Here is a 13833-nt window from a genome sequence, read left to right as displayed (position 1 = left end):
ACAGGCTGAATGAATTTGAGGACACGCCCACTAGTGAGCTGACTATTGAAGAGTTCATGAAGGTGGATCTGGAGCAGGAGTGCGACCCGCCCTCTTACACGGCTGGAATTAAGAAGCAAAAGCTAAAACAGGTCACGAATCACACTTTTATTTAGAATTATGAACATTAAAATCAGCCATTCTGTCTATATGTGCTTTCACACTGTCAGACCAATTCTTTTCTCTGATGAATTCTTCCACAGATTGAGCTGGAGCTTTCAAAAAAAGTTGATGATATTGAAGGTACCTTGAAACATTTAGACAGAGTCTATGCTCTAATTTTCATCATGGTTGTTTGAACACACGTGTATGTGCTCTGCAGGTGAAATCTGTGGCTATCAGGATGAGATTGAAGTCGAGCTGGAGAGCTGCAGGCCCAAAGCCAGGGGATTTTATGCATCCTGTTCCAGAGAAGGTACAGTATTCACACACAATCCCGCAGAAAGATTGTTACACAGAAACATGTTTTTTTCAAGTTCACACTTACACTACCATTCCAAAGTTTGTCAGTAAGATTTTTTTATGTTTTTGAAAGAAGTCTCTTATGTTCACCATCACCAAGGCTCATTTATTTGATGTAAAATCAATGTAAATAAATGTAATTTATTCCTATGATGGCAAAGCTAAATTTTCAGCAGCCATTAGTTACCTTCACTCTTCAGTGTCACGTGATTCAGTGTCTCAAGAAACATTACTTATCACAGATGAAAACGGTTGTGCTGCTTAATATTTTTGTGGAAACTTTGATTAATTTTTTCTGGAATATTTCAAGAACAGAAAGTTCAAAAGGTCAGCATTTATCTAAAATAGTAGTATTTGAAAATAATTTAAATGATTTAATTCAACTTAATGCTTTCATGCTGAATAAAAGTATTAATTTATTTTTTGTTTAAATTTTTTTACTGACCCCAAACTTTTTAACGGTAATGAATATCGTTGCTTAATGTGAGGGTAACATTTTTAACCAGTGCAATCTACACACACACACACACACACACACACACACACACACACACACACACAAAACTCCTGGTGACCTTAAAAACATGGAATGTTTTAAGTATTCCATGAAATATCAAAAAGTTTATATCATTGTTAATCATTTATATTTAAATATAATTTTTTATCAATATACATTTTTTTTATAGCTAAAAAATATTTTAACAATTATTAAAAAAATAAGTATCCAATATTTCAGAATGACAAACATTTTATATTATAGAAATATAGCTTAATGTGGGTTAGACTTGGCTCGCAAGTACAGCTATCAAGTGTATTCTAGGCCAGTTTATTGTGCATCAACAGGTTTTGAGACTAACATGCTTTGCTTTACTTAAAGATTGTGTATGGTGCATGCTCTCAGATGGGAGCGTGTATTTATAAAAGCATAAGAATTTGTTTACAAAGAGTGATGATTGGCTGTTGTGTGGAAAACACTTTTATAGAGACGGTTTGCTTCTAGAGAACTACAACACCCAATGAAGCGAATGACACCCAAACTTTTCACGCTTAAAACAAATGATTATATTGTTGTCAGAATTTCTCTTTGTTTAGTGAGAACTGCTGCTCTCAAAACGTTTTCTTCAGGAAGTGGAGTGTTACTTCCCTTGTGCAGAAATTCTGTTTACGTTTCTTTCCAATTAGTTCCTTGTTCAGTAGCACGCACATCCAGAGATCCAGTGCTTCCCCATGCGTGATATATCTCTCTCTAATGTAGTGATTACAGGAGGGAGCTAATTAAGACTGCGAGCGTGGGAGTGCTTGTGTGTGTGTGTCTGAGTGCCTTTTCATGCATGTGTGTTCACTTTTCTAGAGTGTGTGTGTGTGTGTGCATGCATGTGTGTTAGTTTATATAATTACTTTCTTCCCATGTCAGCTGGATCATAGCGAATCAAAATCAAAGGGCGAATGCATTCGTTTTAATTAGCAAAATAATTTAATTACAAAAATAAATGTACTTTATTTGCATACAGACAGCAGTTTCTTTTTTCATCTTTATACTCCGTTTACCTTTTATTTGTTGTTCCTGCAGTTATTTGAGAGACTTAATTTGTGATGCATGTGTATTTTTTCGCTTGCTTTTCCCAGATGATGTGATTTCCTTGGCATCATCCAGTCTCCTTGCTGGTGATGATGAAGGAGAGGACGATGAGCTGAGGGCAGCAGCGTCTCACCTGTGCAGTGCTGTATGTGGAGAGGATGGAGGTGGCTATCAGCAGGAGCGAGATGGAGAGAAAGTCTCTCCAACCAAACGGCCCTCGTTAGCATTATTGCTCGGAGCTTTGCCCACTGCGGCCAGTTTGGGCCTGCCCGAGTCCATCACCAAAATGGGAGAGGAGAAGGAGAACGGTAGGAGTGTGACTCCACTTTCAAATTGCATAAACACTTTTTAATTCCACAGTCATTCTTTGTTACCACAGTTTTGCTGTGATAACATTGACAGGGTACAAGCAGAGGAAGAGGAGTGACACTAGAATGACAACTTTGTGAAACATTAACGTTCTTTCCATCCATTTTCATCCACATTTGATCTTCATTCTTTTTTGTATTATGAGTTTAAGAAGTGTGCAGCTATAGTGACTGCTTTTTTTAAAAATGCATTCTCCCAGTTTGCCATTGTTTTGTCTTCCGATGCACACCAGTAATGTTTTTTTTCTAAGGCACGTTAATAAAAGCTACTTAAATGCCCTAATTAAACTAAGGCCTAAACCTGGCTTAATCTAAGCCCTGTCTGTGAAACCGGCCCTAAATTGTTTTTCATTTATTCCAATTTCGTTTAGTCACACATTTGTACTATTAGCAGCATTAGTCAAAGAAGAAGAAGAGTGGAACTGGAGTGACTCCTTTTCAAAACACTCACATTAATCCACTTTTCTTCAGTCACACATTTATGCTATTACAGCATTAGTCAAAGAAGAAGTGTGGAACTGGAGTGACTCCTTTTCAAAACACTCACATTAATCCACTTTGATTGAATCTACTTTCAATTCACATTCATTGTTAAATCACACACTTGTGCTATTAGGACATGAGTAGAAGAAGAGTAGTGGAACTTGATTTTCTTTTCTATAAAATAATTAATCCTCTTTTAATTTATCCCACTTCCACTCTATAAGTGAGAGTTACCCAGCCTCTGGAGAACAGAACTCAAGAGTGACTTGTTTATCTGAAATGATTGCGTTATCTTTTGTGATTGTTGCGTTTACATTATGCGAGAGCATTCGAGAGAGAGAATAAGACTTTGTTCATCACAGGCAGAAGAGCTGCAGCTGGTAAACTCCTGAGGATAGAGTGCTGGCAGGTTGTCAGATTGCGTGATTGGCTGTGCGAGCAGGTTGTCATGTTTCCGATTGGTTGTGTTGATTGTGGATGATTTGTATGGGGCGGAGGAAGAGGAAGCCCCCCTCCGCTCTTTGAAGCACTAATTGAACACAGCACCTTGTCATTAGCGCACTGTCTTTCATCCACCCACTACGGCCGGCTGTATGCGCACTTGATTGCCCGTGAGACCCGCTCATACAGTGTGTGTGTGTATTTTGGTTTGATTTTTGAGTTGGGTTCAGGAAAAAACATGACTCAGAGAGGAGGGTTTTTTTTGTGTGTGTTTTTGTTTTGCCCAGTGTTCATGTAAACTCAAGTGAATGCCTTGTAGAACTGTGACAATGTCATTTATTTCCCTCAATTTGCTCATTTCATCTTCGTGATGATATGGCCACTGACACAATATGTCTCTCTCTGAATATGTGTGCACTCTTCTGTCTTGGTTCTGTCTGCTTCAGCTTTTTCTGTCTATTCTCCCTGTTTATTTTTAGGTGGGCTCATTGTTCCATTCCAGACAATAAGATGCTTGTTAGAGTGTTCTAGTTACTGTGCGTGAGAGTGAGATTAAGCTGAATGTTCTTATTTAAAAATGCAGAAGTGTTTGTTTGTGTGATGTGCGAGTGTATTTTGCATCAGAGAGAGAACTTTCACTACATCATCAAACTTAATGACATATCACAATTATTGGCACCATTAGTCTTGTCCGTCATCATAATTTACCTTGAAGGATTAGTTCACCCAAAATTTTTTTTTATTTTTTATTTACTCACCCTCATTTTTTTTCCAAACCTGTATGACTTTTTATCCTTTTGTGGAACACAATAGAAGATATTTTGAATTGGTGACCATTGACTTCCATTTTATGAACAAAAAACACTGAGGCTTTTCCCAAAATATCTGGGTCAATGACGTGACGCCTAAATTTTCTGTCCGATTGCATTTTTTCAGGCAAAAATGGGTTTAAATGCATAAAAAGATACTGTATATTTGTAGTACCTCTCTCATGTATGTACTCACTTTAACTTTTCAAAAACCTTTACTTGTTATTTTTTTTGTTATTTAAAGTGTCAAAACATCATGTGGTGCGACCGTCCGGCCATAACTTCTGTTTTGAAAACGTCTGTGAAATTACTCTGAATTTATTAATTTATATTCTGCACTATTTGGCATGATTTCCAAAATGTTTTGTAATCCTTTATTTATTTATTTATATTTCCATCATAATATACAAACAAACTTTATCCGATGATGTCCATTTTATGAAATATCATGTGGTGCGACCATCAAGGAACTACCATTTTGGGACTTTTATGTTAAAAACTATTTAAACACAGGAAGTTACATCATAAACCAAGTTACCAAGGACCCATAGAAGCAGCAAGCAGATTAGAAAAAAGAATTAGAAAATTAGAAAAAAATATAAACCTTTGTAATGGTTGGTATGTAGTGGCCACATTTGGATGTCATGTGGTATGACCTCAAAAAAAATGTAATATTAAAGTTATTTCTACAAATATATATTTTTATTATAAATTTCATAGTGACCTTTTTTGGCAAGCTAGCTTGTTTTGTTTAGGAGGCCAATTCTGTGCCTGTAAATTTTGACTGAATTTGAAAATATCATGTGGTGCGACCAAATATCATGTGGTGCGACCACTGCAGACTGTTTTCCATGGTAGATATATGTCCTAGATTGCAGTTTTATGCTTTTATATTCAATTGACGGTTTATATAAAAAAGTACTTTACTTTAGTATATATATTAGTATACTTTTAATATATTTCAAACAGTTTATGTTTACTCTTTGTATAATGTAAGAAAAATGCAAAAAAAAAAAAAAAAAATTAGAGCATGTAATTTCAGTTTAGTAATAATGCATTTATTAGTAGTGCATTTATTATTGCCAATTAATTATTTAAAACTATTTTAATCTATTTTACCAGATGCCACTGCCAAGCGAAAAAATTCTGACCCTGCAGCAAGAGCGGAGTACCTTGATAAGATTGAAATATGATTACAGTTTAAAATATCTGTTTTCTATGTGAATATATAGTAAACTGTAATTTATTCCTATGATCAAAGCTGAATTTTCAGCATCGTCTTCAGTGCCACATGATCCTTCAGAAATCATTCTAATATGTAACCCTAGACCACAAAACCACTCAATGGGTCAATGTCACATGGGTCAATTTTTTTAAATTGAGATTTATACATCATATGAAAGCTGAATAAATAAGCTTTCTATTGATGTATGATTTGTTAAGATGATACAATATTTGGCCGATACAACTGAAAATCTGGAATCTGAGGGTGCTACAAAATCGAAACATTGAGAAAATCGCCTTTAAAGTTGTCCATTTATGTATGCGATATTGCTATATTCACTCACAAAAATAAATGTTTATACATTTATTGTAGGACATTTACAAAATATAAAACATGATCTTTATTTAATATCCTAATGATTTTTGGAATAAAAGAAAAAACGATAATTTTGACCCATACAATATATTGTTGGCTATTGCCACAAATACCCTGTGCGACTTGTGACTGGTTTTGTGATCCAGGGTCACTAATGATTTGCTGCTCAAGAAACATTTCTGATTATTATCAATGTTGTGGAAACTGTGATACATTTTATATGTCAGGATTATTTGATGAATAGAACGTTCAAAAGAACAGCATTTATTTGAAATAGAATCTTTCGTAACATTATAGCCTGCGCCCGAATGTGACACTGAATGTGTCTTTGATTAATAAAAGGATTAATTACTTTAAAAAATAACTATTGACCCCAAATGTTACCGGTATACAATACTTTTATGAAATAATTTATATCTATAGCATTATTATTTGTTAGAAAGAAATTCTAAGTCAAGTTAAATTAAATGGTGGACTTGTGTTTGTCATGTGATTTTTATAAAAAAAAAATGTTTATAAAATGTTTATGTTCAGGAAAATTCTGTGAAATTTGTATAAAATTTGGTTTAAATAAATTTTTTTTGTATAAAATGTATTGTTCATTGATCTCTTTAAATAGATTTTTAACAATATAAGGTCTTCGTGTCATTTGGAGCGACCACTTATGTGGTGCGGCCAATAAAAGCAATCACTGTATTAAATTTAAAATAAAATATCTTATTTCTGTGGCTGAAATATGAATCACTGATACAGTATGCTTTAGTAAATTATATTTTTAAAACATTTCTATCAGTTTTATGTGATTTACAGGAAAAATAAGTGTTAACTAGATTTAACTCAGAAATTATAGAACAAAAAATGAGATCATTATTTACAAAAACTCAAAAGAAATGCAAATACTTGGTTTCTAAACACTTTAATTACTAAGAACTTGTAAAAAAATGTTTAAGGATGTTAAGGAAATTAATTAATTTGAAAATAAATCACAGTCGCACCACATGACATTTTTTAAGGCTACAGACAATTCATCTAGATGAAAAAACACTAAAATCACTTAAATAATTTTTTTTAAATGAATTTAGGTGTACACAACATCCTTAATGTTTGAACAATTGCAACAGGTATTTTTTTTTTTTTTGTATTTTAAAATTGGCCTGTTGAAAATCCTTATACGTCATTGACCCATCTTCCTTTATGCTCAACAGAAGAAAGTCATACAAGTGAACTATCCCTTTAGTGACTTTAATTAATGTTACCTCTTTAATTTATTCAATTTTTATTTAAATTAATCGATTCTTTTACTGCACAGTTATTTTAATTCCGCAGAAGCTGTTTTGAATGATATACTGTACTTACTTTACACTATGTATTGTACTACTGTATATCGTATGTGATTTGTTAAAGAATGGTAATGTCTCTGATACAACAGGTTTTGTTTTACTACTTGGATTTTGAGTTTTCAATTAAGCAAAATATTTCAAAGTGTCACGCATGTCCTCTTATTTGGTGTTGCTGCTAGCTTTAGCATGTTAACTAACTTGAGTCCAAGTTTGAAACGAGTGCCCAAAGTGTCTTTTTTCATTGCTTATACTACAATATTACGTAGAGCAATGCAGATTTTTTTTATTTTGCTCTTTTTTTTTTTACTTTTTCACTATTGCTCTGTGTGTACGCTATGAACAAAAATGTTAAAGTGCCCCTTTTATAGTTTTTCTAATATTCCCTTTCATGCAGTGTTTAATATAGCTGTCTGTAAATGTAAATGTTCGAAAGTGCATGATAAATAATGTTATTGTATCCCAAAAGAATCGAGACTGAACCGTTTAAAGGTCATCAGGAATTCGAATCCCACTGCGTTCTACGTCACTAGAAAATACATTTGCATAATGCCAGCCTATTTTGTACATTGTCCGCCTGCGAACAACTTGAACCGTCCTCAAACACTTTCAGTGCGGGATTTGCAAAATGCTTGTTCTGGAAAGATGGGTCAGTAGTATTACCCACCCATTTTATTTTGGCCAGCTTGCTACTCAGAATCACAACCTGCAAGTATGAATAATTATTGATGTATATGTTTTCTACCGGCTGTTAAAAATACATATTTTTTTGTGTTTTATATTGTGCAAGTTTCTGGCTAACTCCCATCATTACTGTCTTTCTGAAATAGTTTTGCAAGTCAGCTGTGGGGCCACTATTAACTAAAACTGTTTCTATTAATGCAGATTGTCTGTTGTTCTTACTACTTTAAATAAAGATCAAGGATGGAGCAAGATTTCTTTTACAAACTTTAATGTTACATCAGTCATTTCCGTTAGTGCTCAGCTAACACATGCACTGTTATTGATACAGTTCCCACATGTGCATTTTGAGTAGTGTATCACTGAGAAACGTCCTGCTCAAGTCGTCCTTGCGATGGAGGTTCGGGTTGAATAACTAGATCTTCCAATGTTTCATCATCGGACTCGCGCTCGGATTGATATGGTAAAATCGACGTCATCGTTACGGTCTTTACAGTGTGTACAATCGCTGAGGAATGAGTAAGCCTCCGGAGTCGGACAGAGCTGAAGTTCAGTTATGGTAATGGATGTTTAGTTTCCAACATGCGCTGTAAACGGTAGACCAATCACAACAGACCGGGTCATCTGGCCAATCAGTGCAGAGTAGACTCTCGGAAAGGAGGGATTTAGAGAGACTGGTTCATCCGTCGAGTCGTTTGAGAATCATTGAAAATTGTGGTGATGTGCAATGTATATTATGAGAAAATTAAAGTGTTTTTTGACCTTTGCATGTAAACATATTGTAGGAGATCTCCAAAACAAAGTTAGAAACCTGTAAAATCGCATAATAGGGGCACTTTAATATATGGCAGTATATTAACTATTGAAACTGTGTTAGAGCGAGCAGGCTATATGGGTGTCCATCCTCTGCTCATCTTGTTTTTCTTTTTTGTAACTTTTCTTTTTGACTTGTTCTGTTTTTCTAAGGTCAGTTCTCTTTTGTGAGGATGTCAGAATGGTGTCCCCGTTGTCTCTTTCTCTCTGTCTGTGTGTGTGGAGAGAGATCTGGTGTTGTTGTGTAATGCAGTGTATTTTTCTGAGGGGGCGGAGGGCCTGTGATCTTAACAATGCAGCAGTGAGTGCGAGTCTCCAGATGGTCATTCACTGTCCTCTCTGACCACACAGCAGGAGATACCAGCAGCATCCCCAGGTTTACTGTGATTCTATACGTTTCTGTTTTTCCTTTTCGTTTATAGATCAGTCAGTATATTAAATGTATTTGCGCACTCTAGTTTCCATTCCCTTTGCGTAATGTTACTGTTCACTGTTTATCTGCAACAGAAAAAAAGTGGATGGAGTCTTTCCTCCCCTCCCCATCCTTTAGAATCTCCTGAATCTTCAGAGCAGGAGGAGATAAGAGACTTGTTCATTTACACTAAGAAAGAGTGGGAGGAGATAGAGAGAGAGAGAGGAGGGGAGGGAGAGGTGCCTTTCAAAGGAGAATGAAAGACAGAGTAAGTGTGTGACTGACATTTATTCTTCGTGCTCGCTTTGAACGCATCCTCAAGACAGCTGTTAGGGGTTTGTAAAGGACAGATGGGCCAAAAGTGACGGTAATTTACATTCATAAGGCCTTTATAACGCACACAGATGTGGCTTTGTTAGTCTTTATAACAATGTTCATGAACACCATGTTTAGAATCATGTCACAGATCACATGGTTTGAAGTTTGAGGTGCCCTTTTGATAATAATTGAATAGTTTATTCAGCAAGGACCAGTTGATCAAAAGTGACAGTAAAAACATTTATGAAATTACAAAAGATTTCAAATAAATGCTGTTCTTTTGAACTTTCTATTAATCAAAGAATCCTGAAAAAAATGTATCATAGTTTCCACAAAAATATTTAGCAGCACAATTGGTTTTTAACATTGATAATTTTAACATTGAGCACCAAATCGGCATATTAGGTCATGTGACACTGAAGACTGGAGTAATGATGCTGAACATTCAGCTTTGCCATCACAGGAATTACTTATTAAAATATAAAAGTAGAAAACGGTTATTTTAAATTAATAATATTTTTTACAGTATTTTTACTGTTTTTAAACTCTGTTGTTACTGTATTTTGGATAAAATAAATGCAGCCATGGTGAGCATTAGAGACTTTTTTTAAAAACATTTAAAAAAATCATACCGACCCAATCTTTTGAACGGCATTGCATATTTATTCATATATAAATATAAAATGTTAATGTTAATAAATTAAATTTCTCATCAATATTCAGTTACTTAATTTTATTCAACAAAAACACAAATGTATCATGAATAAATAATAAATATATCGGCAAACTATAGTTTTGAATTATTGTATGCTTTTAAAGTGATTTTTTTAAAGCTGTGAAACTATTGTCATAGCGAGTTTTAGTGTAGTTTCCAACTTGGCATACTTATGATTCATAATGTTTTCGTTCCCTTACTTTTTCCTGCTGTTTGATTGATTCTCTTTATCGTTTTCATCCTTGCCACTCATTTATTGCTTTTTCTCCTAATGAATGCAAGCACTGACAGTGATGTGATGTCATCTGACAGTGACGCTGTCATCTGACAGAGACGTGCTATCTGTGTGAAATATGACATCATAAAAGTGTGACTGACTGATAGACTTGTGGAGAGGAAAACAAATGACTATGGGAGGCCCGATCTATGTGATAGACACGTTCACTGTACCGTTAACATGCACTGACAGAAAAATCTGTGCGCGGACCCCCATGAGGATGTTTTCCTGTCTAGATTTAACACCTGAAGGGCAGCCGAATGTGAGTGAAAATGAGAGATCTCATGAATAAAGTCTGTTCAAGTCTTTTCCTCTTGCCGTTACATTTACATTTTATTGTTTAAAAATGTGTCTAACCCTCCCCCATTTTTGGTCTGTAGATGTACAGTAGAGTGTGAAAAAGTACATGCATATATTTTCTCTTGACATTTTCTCTCTCTCGTTCTCTCTTTCCAGCCTCTGGGCGATATAGACAGTTGTAGCAGGTGTGTGAGTGGGCGAGGGGTTTCCCTGGGGAAGTCAAAGGGGCAAGAAGGGGTCAGTTTTTAATGGGCCTGTCTGCCCTCTTCGCCTCCAGAAGAAACCCCCCTTCCTCTCTCTTTCCATATCTCTGCATCTCCATTGTCCGTCTTTTCCTTTCCCTGAGCTTCAGTGCTTGTTCTCTTGACCCGCCAGTCAGTTTGAGTGACGTTATCAGATGATTACGTTTGATGAGCTCCTGCTTGTGTTGAAGAGTGAGAATTGTCCATGGGAGAGAAAGAAAGGAGGTGTCCATCTGGTGATATCTTGAAATATCTGTTTGTATTTAGTCGGACAGAGTGCTCGACTCTGAACAGGTGTCGGTGTCAGTGAAACCTCTGGAGACCTTTTGAACGCACGTGGAAACGCTAATGTCTGGGTGGACAGCATCATTCAGAAATGTAGCCTCGGGACAGAGGTTTTTGGATTTAAGAACAGGGGAATAGATGAAGAGGGAGAATGATTAGTGTTAAGTGAAGTCTCTCATTTGTTGTTTCTCTTCTCTGTAATTTTGTTGAACTTGGCTCCTTTTTTGTGCTTCTCAGGTTTTTTTTTGTGCCTGTGTTGTGTTCAGGTGATGTTAAAGGGACAGTTCATTCAGAAGTTAAAGTTGTTATTGTTTACCCACCCTTGTGACTTTACTGTGAATTTACTGTGTGCAACAAAAAAAATTGAAGACTATTCAGACTGTTTTTTTTCTTTAAAGTGTGTACAGGTGCTGAAAAAAGCTTTAAAATTGTTCTTTTGTATCGGATCTATTCATTGAATCTGGTTTACAATTGGGCTGGTTTGCAAATTGGACTGATCCAGTTATAGAGTTAATCCATTAATTTACAGCGTTGAATATTGATTTATGAAATCACAATCGACGATTCTTATTTTTATGGAATATTGCAGTTAGGCCTGTCACGATTATGAAATTTGGCTGACGATTAATTGCCTAAAAAATAATTGCGGTTATGCCGATTAATTGTCAGTTTTAGGGCTTTGACGATTAATTGTCTGTATTAGGGCTTTGGCGATTATGCAGATTAATTGTCTGTTTTAGGGCTTTGTGCTTCATTCGTTAAATAATTGTGATGAATTTAATCCTTTGTAAGTAATCATTTTGCAGTGTAAGATTACAGTTAACACCTTTAAATATTAAATAAATATATTCAATAGCTATGACAATTTGTTTATTAAACTTAGTGAGTGTATAAATCAGCAGCAAAAAGTAATTTTTGAAAACATCTGCACAGTAATTTAATAAAATCTAAACATGTTAATAAAAACAAATGTGCACAAACCATGATAATATGATACGCTTTAAAACAGAGCGGAACAAAGCGCGTATGCGCATCGCGGGTGCAGAATGATGTGCTTAATGCAACATGGAGTCGCAGTGCGCAGCGCTGCTCAAGTGCGCATTTAAAAGTTCACGGCACAAAGCGAAGAAATGTCGAGGGCACAAATCCTAGTGTATATCAGTCCAACAGTTTATTGATCATTTGTTTCTTCACAGTTTTAAACTCCAGTTATTGTGCGTCTGATGCCAATTCATAGTCTTTGTAATGTGTAGGCACACGGTAGCAAGCGAGTCATTTAGAAACAGCAAAAAACTCCAGCCAAATAAAGTCATTTTATGCAAATCCACAGTCCTTTATCTATCAAGCATTATAACGTCAATGTCACATTGGAGAAAGTTTTACCGTGTATCCTGTCGTAACCGGACGACGCGCGCTGTTTGAATGCTGCACGGAATGATTGACAGCTGCAGACGAGTTTGTGAACTTTAATTTAACAATGTAAATATACTACTGTCCCTCACATTAAGCTGTGGAGTGGCTTCAGATGACTTTGAATATATTGCTGGAAAACGTAATTAGTGCTTGTCTATTTATTTTGGTCCATGACTCCCCCTTGTGCCGTAGGCCTAAAAAAGAGCGCAATAATCACGGTTGTCTGAAACAATCGCGGTTAGATCAAATAATCGCGATCAGACGGTTATTTAATTATCGCGACAGGCCTAATTGCAGTTTATTATAAATAATTTATCTATGTGCATCCTTATTTAAAAATAAAATCATGTTCTAAATGAACAAACGACAACAATCCAGTCTATTCCTGTTGGACAAAATCAAGTCCCACCCTACATTTCTTCTCATTCGAGAAGCTATTTCACTCATATGTACATCACCATAATAAAGAAATGATTATTGAAATTTGTGTTTCATGCCATCTTTGAATTTAGCTTCGTATTGCCATTAAAATTACTTGAAATATAGTGCATGAGTTATATGGGCTACATTTAAGGTACATTTGCTTCCTTTTTTTGAAGCTTGAATTCTTTAGTGCCAATTCATTTTTACAAAAATCTTACCAGACAAAGAAAAAATCATTATAGTGGTTTGGATCACCATGAGGGTGAGTAAATGATTTTTCATTTTTGGATGAACTATACCTTTAAGTGACGGTACTTCATTACCATTTCAATGCTGAAAAACTAACAATAACAGTTTATTTTTTACATGTTTTTTAACAGTATTCAATCCCCAAGTGCTGTCTGACTGACATGCAGCTGCTGTCGAACACTCATGCATATGCATGTCTTCAGGTAGTGCAGCTGCACATATGCACACTTTAAATGCTAATTTTAGTCGAATGTAGTTTCTGGCGAGCTACACACAGTTGGTTATATGTCCTAAGTGAATGAAAACAGACGGTACAAAAACAACAACATTTGAACATGAACACAAAGTTAGGCCTAATGGGAAAGACAGAATGCGGTGTTCGTTTTATTAAAGTTTCTTGTCTTTATTCATCTTCTTGGATCCAGCTGCACCTGGTAGTCTCTTTCTGGTGTGGTTTTATTTCGCCTGTTGTAACTAATCTCTGCTATTCACGCTCTCACCACATCACACACATGTGACTCATAGCACAGTGTGTTTTAATGTGTGGTGTTGGAGGACTCGTGTGTGTGTGCGCGCGCATGCATTGG

At 35.5% G+C, this 13833-nt stretch overlaps 1 protein-coding gene across 1 annotated transcript in view; it reads left to right on the top strand.

The window, feature by feature from the left end:
- The window catches only part of brf1a (BRF1 general transcription factor IIIB subunit a), a 53218-nt gene that overhangs the window by 23788 nt on the left and 15597 nt on the right, over positions 1 to 13833 (top strand). Inside the window, exons 9-12 of the mRNA XM_081350666.1 lie at positions 5 to 131; positions 243 to 282; positions 362 to 454; positions 2128 to 2388. Coding sequence (XP_081206792.1) covers positions 5 to 131; positions 243 to 282; positions 362 to 454; positions 2128 to 2388 — 521 coding nt within the window. The remainder of the gene's footprint in view (positions 1 to 4; positions 132 to 242; positions 283 to 361; positions 455 to 2127; positions 2389 to 13833) is intronic.

The sequence above is a fragment of the Scardinius erythrophthalmus genome, assembly GCF_964197995.2.
Source record: "Scardinius erythrophthalmus genome assembly, chromosome: 21".
Lineage (NCBI taxonomy): Eukaryota > Metazoa > Chordata > Actinopteri > Cypriniformes > Leuciscidae > Scardinius > Scardinius erythrophthalmus.
The sequence above is the reverse complement of the archived record's forward strand: the minus strand, read 5'-3'. Positions and strand labels throughout refer to the sequence as shown.